General features: G+C 41.2%; 1 protein-coding gene across 11 annotated transcripts in view; it reads right to left on the reverse strand.

The window, feature by feature from the left end:
* Positions 1-17,666, reverse strand: part of SDCCAG8 (SHH signaling and ciliogenesis regulator SDCCAG8) — a 251,378-nt gene that overhangs the window by 142,801 nt on the left and 90,911 nt on the right. Inside the window, exon 13 of one of the 11 annotated variants that reach the window (XM_042976946.1) lies at positions 12,967-17,000. The exons of the other annotated variants lie outside the window; for them this stretch is intronic. Within the exon in view, the coding sequence (XP_042832880.1) occupies positions 16,767-17,000 (234 nt within the window). The 3' untranslated portion in view covers positions 12,967-16,766. Of the gene's footprint in view, positions 1-12,966; positions 17,001-17,666 lie in introns of those variants that run through there. 11 annotated transcript variants of the gene reach the window in all.

Here is a 17,666-nt window from a genome sequence, read left to right on the forward strand (position 1 = left end):
GAAAGCTTTTGGATTATTTTGTACCTAACTTTCAAGACCTCGATGTGGATTCTTTAATTGATAAAATTCTTCCTTAAATATTGTGCTGCTTAGATTTCTCCTAAAATGTGCTTCTACCAAAATGACCCTAAATCATTTAGGAGCCTCCTGAAACATTTTGAGTGTTAACTTCCCTGTTTACTTCAAGACTTTGTTTAATAAAAATTAAATAAAGGCCTTTAAATAAAAAAAAGGTACAGTGCGAAACAGAAGATGCCCAGTTATCCTCTTTATCTATTCTCTCTCTTTACAAATGGGAACACTGGGGTCCACTGTAGAGAACCCACTGAAGTTCACTCAGCTGGACTAGAACCCAGTCTTCGGACTCTCTGTCGAAACCCATTTCTATTTAAACGTGGAAAAATGCCAAACCACAAGGCTAAGTCAGTTAACAAGCATAAACAAGCTTCTATTGGCAATAATTAATTTTTTAAATGCAGTAAAGAAAACACATCATCTGTTTCTTCTCTGACAACTGTTATTCAACAAGAAGTTTTTCTTTGTGCTCTGTGTATTCTCCTATTAGTTAAATTCTGTCAATCTCTGACAATCAGAACAAATTTTAGACTCAGATCTCCTCTTTTTAAAATTAGTTTCATAAGACCATATATATCATTCCTTAATTAAAAAATATATTTTACTGGATTTTATTTTTTATCAATATTACTTTTTAGTATAGGTGCTGGGGGCAAAATAAAACATTCCTTTTCTCTTAAACCAAGAAAAGCTCAAACATTTAGACCTATTCAAGATCTCCCAGCCTTTCACTTGAAACTGAATGATTTTACTTTATAGGAAATCATATTTTAATTTTTCAGAAAAATCAGTTTCAAATGACCAAGAAAAGTAAATCCCCATCTAAGGAGTCTAGACCACTTAACAGTACAGACGATGGAATACGGCCCCTCCTCTGCCCCATGCAAATATACTGGACCTCCAAGAGGTCACCCCTTTTTTCTACCCACCCCCTCTCTGTTACTCCTTGGTGTACCTGATGACAGAGAACATCAATATCAGTGCTCTGGCTAGAAAACTCTAAAGAGCGTAAGAGAGGTAGGGTATTACTAAAAGCACACGTAGAGCATCCAAACCTCTTCCCTGAACACCTATGCTTGGATTCAAAATCCTCTGACCACTGAACCAGCGTGTCTGTCTTCAACTCACCTCTTAGCTGCTACTCTGCTCGTGACACAAAATGGGTTCTCTTCCACTGGAAAACTGGACAATTTAACCTTATCTTGTTGGACGGTTTTCACCCAAATTAATGAGACGTTCTTATGTGAAGAGGAAACAGCAAATTTTAACAACAAAACTGGGTTTATTTTTAGAGACATAACTGATTGAAAAAAAAAATCCTTCTGTACTGAGACATGGCGTACGTGATCTCACCTTATGGGGAGTTTTTAGAAAATTCACTTTAGCTGTGAGTTATATAAATATTTCTGTAAAGTTCTATTTGGGGAACTTAAGAATTTATTGTACTTCACTTCAACTCAAAAATAACCTGTATTTTCTAACTAATTTTGGCAAGAAGCTTCCAATGTAAAATAGATGCTTTAGTTAATAAATATTTTGGGTATGATTCTTTTACATTAATACCATCCACATACAAAGGAGTAAATTCATCTATTCAATTTACTGAACACCTATTCAATCATAACAGCTCTCTCTATATATACAGCTTTTCACAGTTTAGAAGACACTTTCATATAAAGTACAGAATTTACATGTTGTGACGATTAGAAAAGTAACATAATTCTTGCTTTCACTCATTTTCATAAAGAAAAATGAAGTTGGCATAGAAGAGAAAAAAAAAGGGTAATGATGAGGATGTAATGCTTTTTGCCACTGAGATAAAATTGACATATAACATTGTATTACTGTTGACCCTGAACAATGTTGGAGTTAGGGGTGTTGGTCCCTGACAAACTTGAAAATCCACACAGAACTGACTCTCCCAAAACTTCACCACTGAAAGTCTACTGTTAACAAGAAGTCTTACCAATAACGTAAATAGTTGATTAACATGTAAGTTCTACGTATTATGTATGGTACCCTTACAATAAGGTAAGCTAGAGAAAAGAAAATGCTATTAAGAAAATCATAAGGAAAATAAAATACATTTATAGTACTGTACTGTATTTATCATAAAATACCCATGCATAAGGGGGCCCTAGCAGTTCAAACCCATGATGTTCGAGGGTCAGTTGTACTTTTAGGGGCTCCTGGGTGGCTCAGTCAGTTAAGCATCTGACTTTGGCTCGGGTCATGATCTTGCGGTTTGTGAGTTTGAGCCCCGCGTCGGGCTCTGGGCTGACAGCTCAGAGCCTGGAGCCTGCTTCAGATTCTGTGTCTCCCTCTCTCTCTGCCCCTCCCCCACTCATGCTCTGTCTCTGTCTCTCTCTCTCTCCCAAAAATAAATAAACATTAATTTTTTTAAAAAACTGTACTTTTAGGTACACAGCATAATGATTTGGTATATGTATACAAACATACTTTTAAAAGGAGAGTAGGCCGATAGAATGAATAGAAGAAATCTCAGAACAGAATGCTACAGTCTAATTCCTCAAATTTCCAATTTAGTGTATTTATCCAGATTACTTAGATGAAGAAATTGGAATTTCAGGCAGGCCCATCCCCTTCCACTGGGAGCTTCCCAACACGGGTTTAAATCCTGCCAACTACAAATCTGCTCCCTATTTACAAAGGCACTTTGTTTGATTTCTTAGCCATCTATGCCTAATTTCTTCATTATTTGCCATCAATCTAATCTGTCATATGGCTCAGTGGGGCCCACACACACTACTTGTACATAGTAGGTACAAAAGTCAATGTGTTTTGATTTGACTAAAATTATCTTGAAGAAGGAAAATGGCCTGGTTCTCAAAAGAAGAAAATAAACACATCAGCTTAAGAAACCATATGGAAGACAATGAAAGTATCCAGCTCTAGGGAGGTCTCCAGCCACAGGTCACAGGGTTCTGCTCTGCGATTCCTGCTAAACTGCGTAAAGCACTGACTTTACGGAGCACACCAATGATGTTGCTGGTCAAACCTGCCTGGGACATAAATCTGAGAGGACTAATTTATTACGCTGAGATGTCAAAAACAGAATCCAAAGAGGTTCAGGCCAGCTGACACAATAGGTCCAAACTAAAACGATCAACTTTCAGAGAGACAAATGCAAATAGCTGTATTTACTGCCCGGTGTAGGGAAGCAGACACGTGCTGTTTGGGGTTTTAACTGAACTCGAGCTCAAGAAGAGTTCACAGTGAGAAATATTTGATAAACACATAATGCAAAAACGGTACCTGGTTCCAAAGCTAGATTAATGTAAGCTCACATGACTGGTCAGGTCATACCAAAAATATCATATGTAGTTACCATGACTCTGGAGAGCAACTAGATAAAACAGAACACAGTCAGGAGAAAGAGATGTGGGCAGAGAATGTGAATAAGACTCATCAAGACATTAGTAAAAATATACTAACATATACCAATATATACTAATATGCTAACATGTACAGATCAGTTGTATGTCACGTACTGTGCTATGGGGTTAACATAGATTATCTCCAATTTTTATAAAACCCTGTAAAGTGCTAATTTTATCTGTCCTCATTTTACAGATCAGAAAACTGGGGCTCGGACATCTTAAGGAACTTGCGCAGGTTCACCAGGTAGTAGGTAGTGAAGGGAGAATTTGACTATAGGCATGTACTCTCAGGGCCTAACCGCTTGGCTACCTCTCTACCCACTCATCCATCCAGTTACTGGGGCCTTCACCTCATGTTAGACACTGGAGCACAGGAACCCCAGAGGGAATAAGACAGTAAGAGTCTCTGACCTCAAATAATGTACATTCCAATAAAAGAGACAGATTTTTTAGTAAAAAAAAAAAAAAATGAATAATGAAATAATTAAAAATTACAATAAGTTCCATGGAGGAAGTAAACCAGATGCCATGAGAGACTAATGGGGTGGAGACAGGCAAGTGGGACTTAGAAAGAGAAACAGCTGGTTAAGCACAGGAAGAGTGCAGAAGAACAGATAAGGTGGAGCTGACATGTTTGAGAAGCTAAAGGAAACCCACTGAGGCTTGAGAGAATGGAGACAGGAAGAGCAGGTGAAGGGGTAGAAAGACAGGTAGTGATCAGATTACACGGGGCCTTGGAAGCTAGGAGTTTGGATTTGTGTTTCTAAATGCAAATGAGAAGATATCTCAATGATGCAATTCAACTCACAATGTGCTTCAGTAAATGTTGAGTATGGACTGAGGGGGACATGCCTTCATGGAACCAATATTGTTGTGGTGGGGTGGGGGAGGGCAGATAATAAAATAAGTGAGAAAGATAGGGAGTAAAATAAAGCAGAAAGGGCAAGAGGGAGTCCTGGGGTAGCAGGGTAAAATTTAAAATAAGGTGGTCAGAGAAGGGCTCACAGAGGAGATAGGAGAGCAATGACTTGAAGGCTGGTGATCCATAAGGCTATCCTGAGGAACAGTGTTCAGACAAAGGGAACAGCGAGTACCAAGGCCCCAAAGTGGGAGTGTATCTGATGTGTTTGAGGAACATCAAGGAAGCCAGTGTAGCTACAGCAGAGAGGTGGGGGGCGGGGTGGCGGGGGGAGTAGGATCTGATGTGTTTGAGGAACATCAAAGAAGCCAGCATAGCTAGAGCAAAGAGATGGGGGCGGGGGGGGGGGGAGGAGGATCTGATGTGTTTGAGGAACAGCAAGGAAGCCAGTGTAGCTGGAGCAGAGAGATGGTGGCGGCAGCGGGGGGGGGGGGGGGCGAGGGGGGCAGGGAACATGGAGGAGGAGATGAATATGGAGAGGTAACAGGAGAGCCAGACTGTGCAGCACCTTCCCCTTGTAGATCACTGTAAGGACTCTGCCTTTCACCATGACTGAGATAGGGAACCAATGGATGGTTGTAATCAGAAGAGTGACAAGACCTGACACAGTTTTCACAGGGTCCCTCTGGTTGCAAAGGGACTAGATGGGGAGAAACTGGGGAAGAGAAATCAGTCAGGACATGATTGCAGTAACACCAGTGAAGACAATGGTATCTTGAACCTGCAGGAATCGTTGCAACTGATGAAAGTATATGGATGACAAGCAAGCACCCAAAAAGATGGTCAATATCATCAATCATTAGGGAAATGCAAATTAAAACCACAATGAGATACCACGTCGCTCTTACGAGAGTGGCAAAATACAAAAAGACTGATCAAATGTTTTAAACAAGTTAATGAACTGCTAAAATGGAAATGTGACTATAAAGCAAGTTCCTTTCCTCTTGACTCTAACACTTTTTGTCTGCTATAGCACAACAAACATGTACTAGGAGTTAGAGGAGGTGTCGTTTAGTTGAGGCACTATTACTGAGTATTTTCTTTTAAATGTTTTTCTTATTTTTGAGAGACAGAGAGAGACAGAGCATGAGCAGGGGAGGGGAAGAGACAGGGAGGGAAACACAGAATCCCAAGCAGGCTCCAGGCTCTGAGCTGTCAGCACAGAGCCCAACGTGGGGCTTGAACTCACAAACTGTAAGTTCATTCTTCAGTTAACCTGTGCATTCATTTACTCACTTGTGCAACTGACAGATAAAACTTTTGGTAAGCCTTCTCTGTGCTGGATACTGGGGATGCAGAACAAGATACAGACTCTGACGTCAAGTGATTCACAGATATTTCTGGCAAGAGACTACAGTTTTCTGGGGCTCAGTCTTCCATCCTCACCTCTGGAGCCTCCTTTTGTCCTCCAGATATATACGGATCAGTGTCTCTACTTATTCTGTCCCTTTTACCTGAATGGCCTTTCCTTCCTACTCTTGTTCCCCTCCAGACTAGGCTGAAATACGACATCTAGGGTAGGATTCTTTTTTTAATGTTTATTTATTTATTTTTGAGAGAGAGACAGAGACAGAGAGAGTGAGTGAGGATGGGGCACAGACAGGGAGAAAAAGAGAGGCCCAAGCAGGTTCCACACTGCCAGTGCGGAGCCCAATGTGGGGCTCGAACTTGAGTTGTGACCTCGAAGTTGAGATCGTGACCTGAACTGAAACCAAGAGTCAGAAGCTTAACTGACTGAGCCACCCAGGTGCCCCTGTGGTAGGAATATTTTTTTAAGCAACAGCTCTGTTGACATAATTCACATATAATTCTCTCATTCAAGTGTGCAACTGAACATGTCTTAGCATATTCACAGAGTTGTGCAACCATCACATCAGTTGATTTTAGAACACTGTATTGCCCCCAAAAGAAACCCCATACTCATTAGCAGGAGTCCCCATTTGCCCCTAACCTCCTCAGCCCCAAACAACCACTAATCTTTCTGTCTCTAAAGATTAGCTTATTTTGGATATTTCCCATAAATGGAGTCATACAATAAGTTGTGTTTTGTGACAGGCTTGTTTCACTTAGCATACTTCTTTCAAGGTTTGACCATGTTATAGAATGCATCAATACTCCTTTCATTTTTACCGCCAGTATATAGAAATAGATATAATCACATCACTAGTTGATGAACACTGAAGTTGTTGCCATTTGGGGCTATTATGAATAATGTTGCAGTGAACATTCAGGAACACAGTTTTGTGGAGACGTGTGTCCTTTCTCTCAGGTATACACGTAGTAGTAGAAATGCTGGGTTGTACGGTAACTCCATGTTGAACCTTTGGAGAAACTGCCAGACTTTTCCCCAAAGCAGATGAACCACTTTACAATCTTAGTGGCAACGCACGAGGCTCTGATTTCTCCACATCTTCGCCAACACCTATTATTATCTGTCTTTTTGGTTACAGTCATTCTAGTAGGTGGGAAGTAGTTCTTATCTTGATTTGGATTTGCATTTCTCTCACAGCTAATGATGATGAGCGACTGTGGACAAACTTCTTCTGCCATTTGCCTGTCTTCTTTGGAGAAGTATCTACTAAGGTTCTTCGCCCATTTTTAAATTGGGTTGTCTTTTTATTAAATTGTACGCATGCTTTATAAGTCCTAGTTACAAGTCTCCTACCAGCTAGGTGATTTGTAAACACGTTCTCTCTTTGTGGGGATTGCCTTTCCACCTTCTGGATGACGGACCTTTGAAGCACAAACATTTCCAATTTGGATGATGCTTGATTTATTCTTTTTCTTTTGTTGCCTGTGCCTTTGGTGTCATAATGAAGAAACCACTGTCTAGTCCAAGGTCACAGAGATTTAGGCCTATGTTTCCTTCCAAAAGTTTTAGAAGTTTAGCTCTCACATTTACGTCTTCACTTTGAGTTAATTTTGGAATATGGCGCAAGGTAGCAGCCCAAGTTCATTCTTTGACATGTGGATATCCAGGTTGCCCAGCACCATTTGTTGAAAAACTACTCTTTCCCCCATTGATTTTTCTTATCATCCATGTGGAGAATTGGCTGTTGAGTAGAATCTTTTCAAACTCTCTCCCACCACAGGATGCCACCCCTTGCACTGAGCCCCCACCTTGTCACATTTCACCTCCTCACCAGACTAGAAGAGTTGTATGAGCAATACACATAGTTTATTTAAATATATCCTACTGCAACCCCAGTGACTATTTGTGAGTGACATATAATAGTTTATCAGTAATATTAAACAAAGTAGTGCATAAAAGTGAGATAATCATTCTGTGCTCCCCTGCAGTCTAAACCTCTACAACATGAAGGGGACAGCTTAAGTCATTAAACACTTTCTGGCTCTCAGTGCCCATGAAGCCATTGCTCCTTATGACCTGAGGCCCTCCAACTCTGGTTTTTCATATGTGGCCAATGAAATGAGGGAGGTAATGAAAAAAATCACCTCCATCAATTTTATTGCTATGTGATTAAAAAGCATCTTCTGAAAAATGCCAAGCTATATGGAATTACTCTCAACAACCAGTAATGATTTAGGGGAGAGGAAGTGGGGAGAAGGTGGTTATAATAGCAATTCTAGTTTTAAAAAATCTATTATTATGGATCCCTCCTGAAACTGCTGATGGAACATAATGGATGGATCTGTGGTCATGTTTGCCTTTCCTGAGTTAGAGTCTAATGGAAAGCCCAGTTATTCTTAGTGTAAATGTCTATAGAACGCTTTCTAAAATCTTTCTCATTTTCTCTTCCTTTTTCCTCCCTTTTCCTCTACTCTTCTTTTCTCTTTTTTTTAATTGTTTTTTAAATGTTGATTTATTTTTGATAGAGAGAGAGAGACAGAGTATGAGTGGGGGAAGGGCAGAGAGAGAGGGAGACACAGAATCCAAAACAGGGTCCAGGGTCTAAGCTGTCAACAGAGCCCTACGTGGGGCTCGAACTCAGGAACGGTGAGATATGACCTGAAGTCACATCCTGAAGTCAGATGCTTAACCAGCTGAGCCCCCAGGAGCCCCTCTCTTATTGTTTTTATAACTGAGACAACTCTAGGGTCCTCCCTTCTCTTCCAGCTGATGAGGTAAGTCTAAAGTATCCTAAATTCAGCATTTAGAGACTTAAGACTGGTTGTCATCATCAGCTAGTCATACTTCTTGTATGACATGTTAGCAAGATACATACAAAGATCAATATCCACTCATAGATTTTAAAATATAGACAGGGGCGCCTGGGTGGCTCAGTCGGTTGGGCGTCCGACTTCAGCTCAGGTCACGATCTTGCAGCCCGTGAGTTCGAGCCCCGCATCGGGCTCTGGGCTAATGGCTCAGAGCCTGGAGCCTGCTTCCGATTCTGTGTCTCCCTCTCTCTCTGCCCCTCCCCCATTCATGCTCTGTCTCTCTTTGTCTCAAAAATAAATAAACGTTAAAAAAAATTTTTTTTAAAATAAAATATAGACATAAATAGATATTTGATCCATTATCTTAACTCCACCTTTCGATTAAAACATATCTGGTTCTTGCTATACGAACCCTTGTATGGCTTCAATCACTATACAGAGAGTGGACCTTTAGTAACTTAGGAAAGGAACACTGACCGGGTCCTATAATTCTATGATAAATTTCAGTGGAGAGGCAACTTGAACATGATACCCTAAAGTTTCTAATTCAAATTAGGATATGAAAGTTATCTCTCACTATGAGTGAATTCAGGTTTCTATGTAAAATTCTGAGCAAGTGAAAGAAGGATCCAAAAGAAAAGGCGGTACTTGCCATGAAGAGACAAACTTTCAAGTGGAACAGTTCTTTTCAGTCCATCTTCTTTTTTTTTTTTTTTAATTTTTTTTAACGTTTATTTATTTTTGAAACAGAGAGAGACAGAGCATGAACGGGGGAGGGTCAGAGAGAGAGGGAGACACAGAATCTGAAACAGGCTCCAGGCTCTGAGCCATCAGCACAGAGCCTGACGCGGGGCTTGAACTCACAAACCGCGAGATCATGACCTGAGCCGAAGTCGGATGCTGAACCAACTGAGCCACCCAGGCGCCCCTCAGTCCATCTTCTTAAGGTGTCCTCAGAAGCATTTACTTCTCTTTTTTTCCCCTAGCTGCCACTCTAAGAAAACAGGAGCACTCTCCTGCACTTCAGTGGGAACTTTCAACCACAGCTTGATTCATGATTTCCAAAGCCAGGCTGATGCTATCAGGTGCATGACTTATTACCATGGAGAGAGGCAGAGCAGAGATGGAATGATCATCAGAACTTCGGTTGTAAGTAGAGAGATGTGATACAAAGAACAATTTCCCATTCCTCATGAGGAAGGCTGTAGGCAGGCAAGAAATAAGGACACTGCTGCTCTCTTGTCTTTTCCCTAAAAACTAAATGTGACTACAACTGATCCACCTAACTACAGATGTTAACACCAAAAAAGGGTTAGATTACTTTGACAGTCTGTTAACAAGAATAATGGGAGAATCTAGACATGTTGCAACTTACTAACAGTCAGTTACATCTAGAATCTGCAGAGTTATATCTATAACCTCTGCCTGGGGCGTCTCTTACACCGGACTCCAATGAGGGCCCAGGAAACATTCCAGGGATACATGAAATCTCTAAGAGAATTTAAAAAAGTATTTTTTTGTTTTCATTCAGATGATTAACAAAAAAATCAAAATACAGAAATTGAACATGATCATATTCTAGGTCACCTAGGTACAGAACTGCCACACATTTCATTCCTGGACTGCACTTTGTTAGAGCACCAAGTGGAAGCTATTAGGATCATAATTCTCCAACAGGAATACACCCTTGTCATCCTGGGGATCGAGAGTTCACACGGGAACTCCAGCTGAGGATATTTCATTCCACGGGTTTCAGGAAAGCTGGCTACTCCTCTAAAATACTTCCTTGGACAGTGTGCTCTTGCCTGAAATGTATCCAATAGAATTTCATTCTTAATTCAGAGTAGGGCTTTAATCCTTATAGCAAATTAAAGTCTGTCTTGTAATCAAATTCAACTGTTTAAAAGGCTAGACATTTTATTGTCCTATTATTAATCATAATGAAAAAATATGATCTAAAATTGGTGACAGTAAAACTTCATTTTTATCAGATCAGCTGAATAACTGGAATATTTGAAATGACACTTGAAACTCCATGTGATTTATATTGATTTTATTAATACTTAGTTCATAATTAAGAGAGGCAGAGAAATATCTCCTGTGTTTCTGGAAACGGAGGAATTTTGAGTTAGAGAAAACCTTAGCTATCACTTCCCCAAGCTTCTCACTTCACTGGGAAAGAAGGTGAGGCTCTGAGAGGTTTGCTCAGGAAGTTAGCCGAAAAGCCAAATCAAGAGGTCAAGTCTTTGGACTCACAGTCCGAAGGTCGAGTAGGACCCCGTCATTTGAAGATATCTTCCATCATTTGAAGATACCTTCTACAAATCATTAAAGGAACTGTGAATTCTTTATTTTTTTAAAAAAACTAATCCTACTTGATTCTAACATTATTTATAAAATGACATTTTATTGTATGCTATCCGAAATTTGAAAATCTTGAAATTATTTTATTACGTAGAAAGCACTACAAAGGAAATGAAAAACCAATGCAAATATTCCCCAAATATAACATGACTTCTGTGCCTGACTGCAGGGCGTGCAGTATGTTATATAATAGGGAACTGCACTGGGATTCTGAACCTTACAGAAAGAAGCCTATTTTCTATGGCACTGGAGATGTTGGGGTCAGTTATGCAAGCATGCTATGGAATCAAAAGACACATATGTTCCTTGAATGCATCTTCCTTTTCCACAGCCCACCCCACCGTTCCCATTCCTTTGCTCAAGCTGCCACACTGGATCTTCCAACCAAAATGCCTTCCTCTCTCATCTCTAATGGGCAACGTCCTTTAAGGATGCCATCTCTCCCTCTTCTAAATCCCCATCCCCCTGTGTAGTTTGCTAATTATAGTTACTAGGACCTCTCTGACATATAGTTATTTGCATACCTGCCTTACATCTTCCCTTCTCTAAGAACCAAAAAACAGAAGTGCGCTCCAGCCCGGCACAGTGCATGCAATATATGGTTGCTGAATTAAAGCAACAAGTGAAGTTTAGGGCAAAAAATTCTAAATTTGTAACAGTGACTGTTCTATTCCAAATCTGACTTTTTTTTATGTTTGTTTATTTTTGAGAGAGAGAGACAGAGACAGAGTATTAGCGGGGGAAGGGGAAAGAGACAGAGAGAGGGAGAGAGGGAGAGAAACAGAATCTGAAACAGGCTCCATGGTCTGAGCTGTCAGCACAGAGCCCGATGCGGCGCTTGAACTCACCGACCGGAAGATCATGACCTGAGCTGAAGCTGGACAGTTAACAGACTGAGCCACCCAGGCGCCCCCAAACCTGACTTATTATTCTTTCCTTTAAAAGTACAGGTACATGGCCATATTGAAGTGATCACTACGAAGAATAGGAAGTAACACATAAAAATGCTGGAGATATAGTTAAGTGAAATAAGCAAAAACCAGAATTCTACCAAGTAGCATGTTTGCTATTTGCAAATACCATATATGCATATGGACAAAAGTAAAAGGTAAAACAGAAAAATGAAAACAATTTGCTCTACTGGGTGATGGAATTATTGGCTTCTGTGAATGTGCTTATGTTTATATAATATTGTTTTAAAAGTTGTACATCTGTAGTAATGAGTAATATTTACACTGGGTATCAGTACTAATATTTCTGGACTGTAAAAAAAGGAAAAGCACACATAGCTGCCCTATGTCTAACGCTTCCCAGCTTGCTGGCCAGTGTGGCCACACAAAACGCTGCTGGCCATCTGGTAGCTACCCCTATTGCGGACTTGGTACCCAAGACGATGGTCTCCAAGAGTGGCAGGTTGGTCTGTGGGTCCAACCTTTAAAGTCAAAAGAAGCATGCAGAAAGTTTTTTAAGGACCAAAATACGTATATCCAGTGAAACTGAAAATACAGCAAAAATTCCTTGAGTTCACTTTACAGTTTTATATTCCTATCCAAAGACATTTATTTCTAAATGTTTACCCCACAAGGCATATGCTTTCTAAACTGGCTTGTTTTCTATCCTCTTTGTACCCTTATCTCTGAACAGCCCTAAGTTGCTATCTTCAGATATATTGTTTCTGCTTACACATTTGATCTTTAAAAAATACATCATTATGGTGAATAGCATTACCATGTCTCTTGGAGAATCAAAGGACTCTTTTTTGAGCGTATAAATTTCCACTGGGTTTTCATGAATGGGGTAAACACGTACTGCCCAAAACATTAACAGAGTTACCAAATGATGAATGTCCCAATAATCTCCAACTTGGTATTACTCACTGGATTGATTTGGAAACTGTTCTGTGCAAAAAAAAACCAAACCAAAACAAAAAAAAACCTTACTTTTTAACTGCTAATTTTGTAATTTTACCGACACAATTACGGTTCAAAATGAAGAAATTAACTTTGCATGGTGTTTTAGAAAAAACAGAAGTTCAATAATCTTTTATTAAATGAATTTTATTTTTATTTACATGATTCCATTTGTCCCATTCAAGCAGCGCGCGGCACAAGAACAAAAGAGGCTGATTTATTAGACATACGCCGGGCTGAAGAATTTTCTCACAATTCTTGGTTAGGCTGTGATAAGAACACAAATTTATCTGAACAATGCTTTAGGGCGTACTTAGGGAAGATGCTAGAAAAAAAAGCTTTATTGCATCACACACATGGAACCAGATTCTGCCTCGCATGGGCTGTAGCCAGCATGAAGTTCACACTACATTAATTTGCACTTGTCGATATGCTGCTTTGCAAGGTTTTTGTAGGCATGTTCAAATGTGTACCCCATCTCCTCAACTAGAATATACACTCCCTCAGGGCAGGACCTGGGTCTTCCAGCTAGCACCCCCTCGGTGCCTCCTGCACCGGCCTGGGTAGGCCAAGCCCTCGCACGCGGCTGCTGCCTGAGTGAGGAGCAGGGAGAGGGACGCGCTAAGCCTCCAGCGCTGGAAGAGGGTGTGAAGAACACTGGAGAGCGGCTCTGTCATCACCAGGGCCGAGGGATTACATGTGCTAACGGCATGCCCAAGTGGCCCCTCTCCCAGCCAGCTTTCAGAGGCAGAAGTGAGACTGCAGGTGGTACTTGGAAAGTCTCTCCAGTCTAGCTCTCCAGAAGCTATCCATTATCTCAGTATACTCCCCCAAAGCCTTCCGACGAGATCACATGGCAGTACAGACACAAAGCAGAGAACAGAGCTGAGGAGGATTTCGCTTTAATCTGTAGGTGCTAAATTACAAGCAGAAAAGACAAATACCACTACCAGCCACTTGAACAGATCGGAGTGAAATATTCTGAGGATGCTCCCACAATCCAGTAGAAGACAGTGGACCTCGGAGGTCCATTTGCTGGGTTTTCAGCATATTGTTCTTATTGTTTGAAACTGGCAGTTTCAGGGAAGAAAGTTCCATTGCCTGTTGCTGCAATCTACTGCAATCATCTTACTCTCAGAAAGTTCTTATTTCAGGCTATTGTGATTTCCAGTTGCTGTGATTAAATAGCTTTCTTCTTATTCTTTCCATACTGAGGATCAAGGCGTTTAAACAGGTGTTAAGCTTCCTCCCTGAAAGAATCTGTCTAGCCCGTGAAGGTAGCGAAGATTTAGACTTCTCGAAATAAAAAGGTGTAATTCTTCAACTTTTCTTCATTGTCTTTATTTCTCTGCCCTTCAGTAGGACCTCCTTTTAGGACTTTGAAGCCTTCTTCTCATCTTTACCCAAAGCCATACAGAACAGATGCACGTCTTGCAACAATTTAAATGAGTCAACTGTACTTCAGAAATAATTCCTCCATTGAAACAGTCCACTATGACGTCAGTACTAAAGTGCTGAATCATACTGCTGTAGATAGGAGTTCAAATTCTTGTTTGGCCCAATTTTTCTAGCCAAAATTTTCTGATCTATTTCTTTTTTATATGTGCCCTACCCTAAAATATTTGTTTTCATTACCCCACTCAAGTAATTTTGAACTTCAATGCCTCCTGCTCAGTTGTAGCTACAACTCCAAAGTTATAACTTATGCAATACTGGTGGGGGAAAAAAAAAAAAGTCTTATCTGAAAAAAACTGTACCAACCTAAAAGAAATTGTGCTGCAAAGCAACTTTTATATTTATACTCTCACCTAAGCCATTATTACACCACGTGCCACCACTAAGATGATGACGCCATAAGCAGTCACACACTCATTTGGCAAGGCCATGAGATGACGAAGAGGCCATGGAAGAGGCCACGTGCTGCACTGAGAAATACTCTAAAACCATTAAGTTATCATCGAAGATTGAGGAGTCTTTGAACCCAAGCTCCACTGTTTAGTAAGGCAATGAGAACCCAAAGACATACAGTTCTATTTCTATACCCAGGGCCGGGGCTGGCCGACTTGGTCCATAAGGGCTCAGAGCGTAAATGTTTCAGTCTCCGTGGGCTCGAGTGTCTCCGCCACAACTCAACTCTGTGTAGCAGGAAAGCAGCCGTCGACAATAGAGAACGAATGGATGTGGCCGTGTTCTAACACAACCATTTGTCAAAACAGACAGTCGGTCGATTCGGCCCATGAGCCGTCGGTTACGGGTACGGGGCCCGCGGGCGTGTTACACACTCCTCCACGTCTGCGTGTGTCAGTGGGAGTGCACGTACGTGCAGCAGCACACCACACCTCTGCCTGCCTCTTCCCACTGCCTTGGCACCATCACGGGCGTGTGATGGGTGCAGGCAGATGGGGCCCCGTGTTGAGAAGCCTGCCGTTTAGCGCTCTGTGGTCGACCTCTCAAACTTCTTCATGACTATATATTGGCACTTGTGTTTTGTCAGGAAAGTCTGAGGAGGCAGTGGCGCTGCTGCTCGGGTCCGCGGTCTTGTCCCTTCCCTGCCTCACAGCAGCCCCGAGACGGTCCTCAGACACCTGTTCCCCTGCAGTTCCCTCGTCTGGCCTGAGCTGTGTTGTGATCCTGCCCTGTGTCTCGGGTGGAATCAGGTCATGGGAGTGGTGTGGGGGTGGGGTCGTGTACTGCTGTCATGCTCTGCCTCTGACAGGAGCCCAGATGTGAACCTGGAGAAGATGGGGTTGAGGGTGTGTGCCCCTGACATGACAGGGCAGGACACAGAGGTGGCTACATCCCTGCCTCCGACAACACCCAGTGGCCTCAATATACAGCCTCTGCTTACCCTGATCCAGCTACCAGGTAGGTCTCCCCACTGCTCACCCCACCCCCCACCCCGGGGAGCCCTGTGCTGGAGATCATCCGAAGTTAAACAGCAAATAGAAAACACCATAACTGGGCGAGAGAGAGAGAGAGAGAGAGAGAGAGAGAGAGAGAGAGAGAAAGGGACAGTGGGAGAGAGAAAGGCCATAAAAAAGGAAAATTTTTATATTTTAATACCTTTAAAACATCACTTTTCCCCTGCATTTGAAATTACTGCATTTTCTGTTTATATTATGCCCTGATCAAACCTTTTAGCTCTGAAGAATCACCTTCGGAGATTCATCTACCAGAATGGAAGGTGACAAAGAAACTTTCACTTCTTCATCGGCCATAACCTTTGTAATGGGCTTCCAGTCACACTCCCGAATCTTAAATGTAAGACTGAATTAATTACAAAACTTGTCTTTCAGACTCTACAGGGCTCACTTCAGGATATGACTATTGGGGTTGCGACATGGTAGCCATTTTCCTTCAGACAGTTGGCTCTAGGATTAATTCATAATCTTTAGAATGATGCTGACGCACCTTATAAATTCAGAGCACAATCAAAATATATGTGTGAAATTTAATGAGACAACAACAGATAAAGAAAGTTGAAATTTTGCTGAGATATCCCTTTATCTCCTGTGAAAGAAGATCAAACCATAACATTCTGACACACAAAAATGCTCCTGTCTGTCTGGTTCTAAAAAAACAGCCATAAAACAGACATTGTTAAGATGGTCAGAGGAGTGTGAATATGGGCTTGGCATTATCAGATATTAAAGAATTATTGTTGGTATTGTCATGTGTGATGACGACCTGGTGGTTATGAAAAAAAAATATCCTTCATAGATGCACACTGAGGGGTTCATGAGTGAAATAACATCATGTCTGAGATCTGCCTCAAATACTTCAGCAAAAGGAGCAATGGGGGAAGAAGACAGAATTCGGGAGAGAAGAGGAAGAAACAGACGACAAAGGCGACAAAAAAAACGAAGGAGGAAGAGAGGAAAAAAACCCACGAGATCGATGGAAAAGAATTGGCAAAATGGTGAGCCTAGGTGATGGAGATGTGGGAGTTCATATTAACATTCTCTTTGTATGTTTTTAAATTCCAGTAATGGAGTGTGTGTGTGTGTGTGTGTGTGTGTACCTGTTGCTTACAAAAAATTTGTAATAAAAATCAGGGTACAGATTTTTCATTCTCCTCCAAACCAAATGTCTTTTTTTTTTTTTTTTTTTTTTTTTTAGTTCAAGAAGCGTCCTCTCGGGCTGGCAGGGCCGCTCTGTGCTGATGTGATACAAAGGAGTTGATGGGAAGGATAATCCGCCCATGGGTTCCTGACACAATATAAAGAAGAAAAGGAGAAAGTGGGAGGAAGAGATCGCTATTGTTAGTCCCCTAACCCTTCCTTCTAATTATGCCAGAGTCAAGGCTCGGGTCACAAAGAAAATGATTTTGGTGCTCAACCATTTGCCCTATTTTGTAGACATCAAAAAAGCTCTTGTTCTTACCACATTCCAACCTCACAGTTTCCCACCTACTTTAAAAATGTATCAAGAGTCCAGATTAACAAAAATATGAATAAAATGACTATATTACAAGGAACACTTTGTTTGTGAAGCTAGAGATGGCCTTCTTGTCATGCTCAATTGCGTGATGTGTAACACTCTAAAAGTTAAATACACTTTATATTATTATAAGTATTTCAGATAAATGCTCGACATGCCCAGCTTTTAAAAGTTGAATGTAAATTTCTCTCTTGAGTGCAGATGGTGGGCCAGCAAAGGAGCTCTTTGGTCTTGCGGACAGAAGGTCAGGTCATGGCTGAAAGACCAAAGAACAATTGCTGCTTTGCTAGTCCAGATCATCCTCGGAATGAGACACCACTCCTTTCTTTTCAGAAACTGTCTGTTTGATACAAAATAGTTACAAAGAGTACCTATAAGATTTCCTCACATTCTGTCCAAGAGAAAATGGTAACGAGCACATCACATCACAAGCAT

The sequence above is a fragment of the Panthera tigris genome, chromosome F3 (genome assembly GCF_018350195.1).
Source record: "Panthera tigris isolate Pti1 chromosome F3, P.tigris_Pti1_mat1.1, whole genome shotgun sequence".
Taxonomy (NCBI): domain Eukaryota; kingdom Metazoa; phylum Chordata; class Mammalia; order Carnivora; family Felidae; genus Panthera; species Panthera tigris.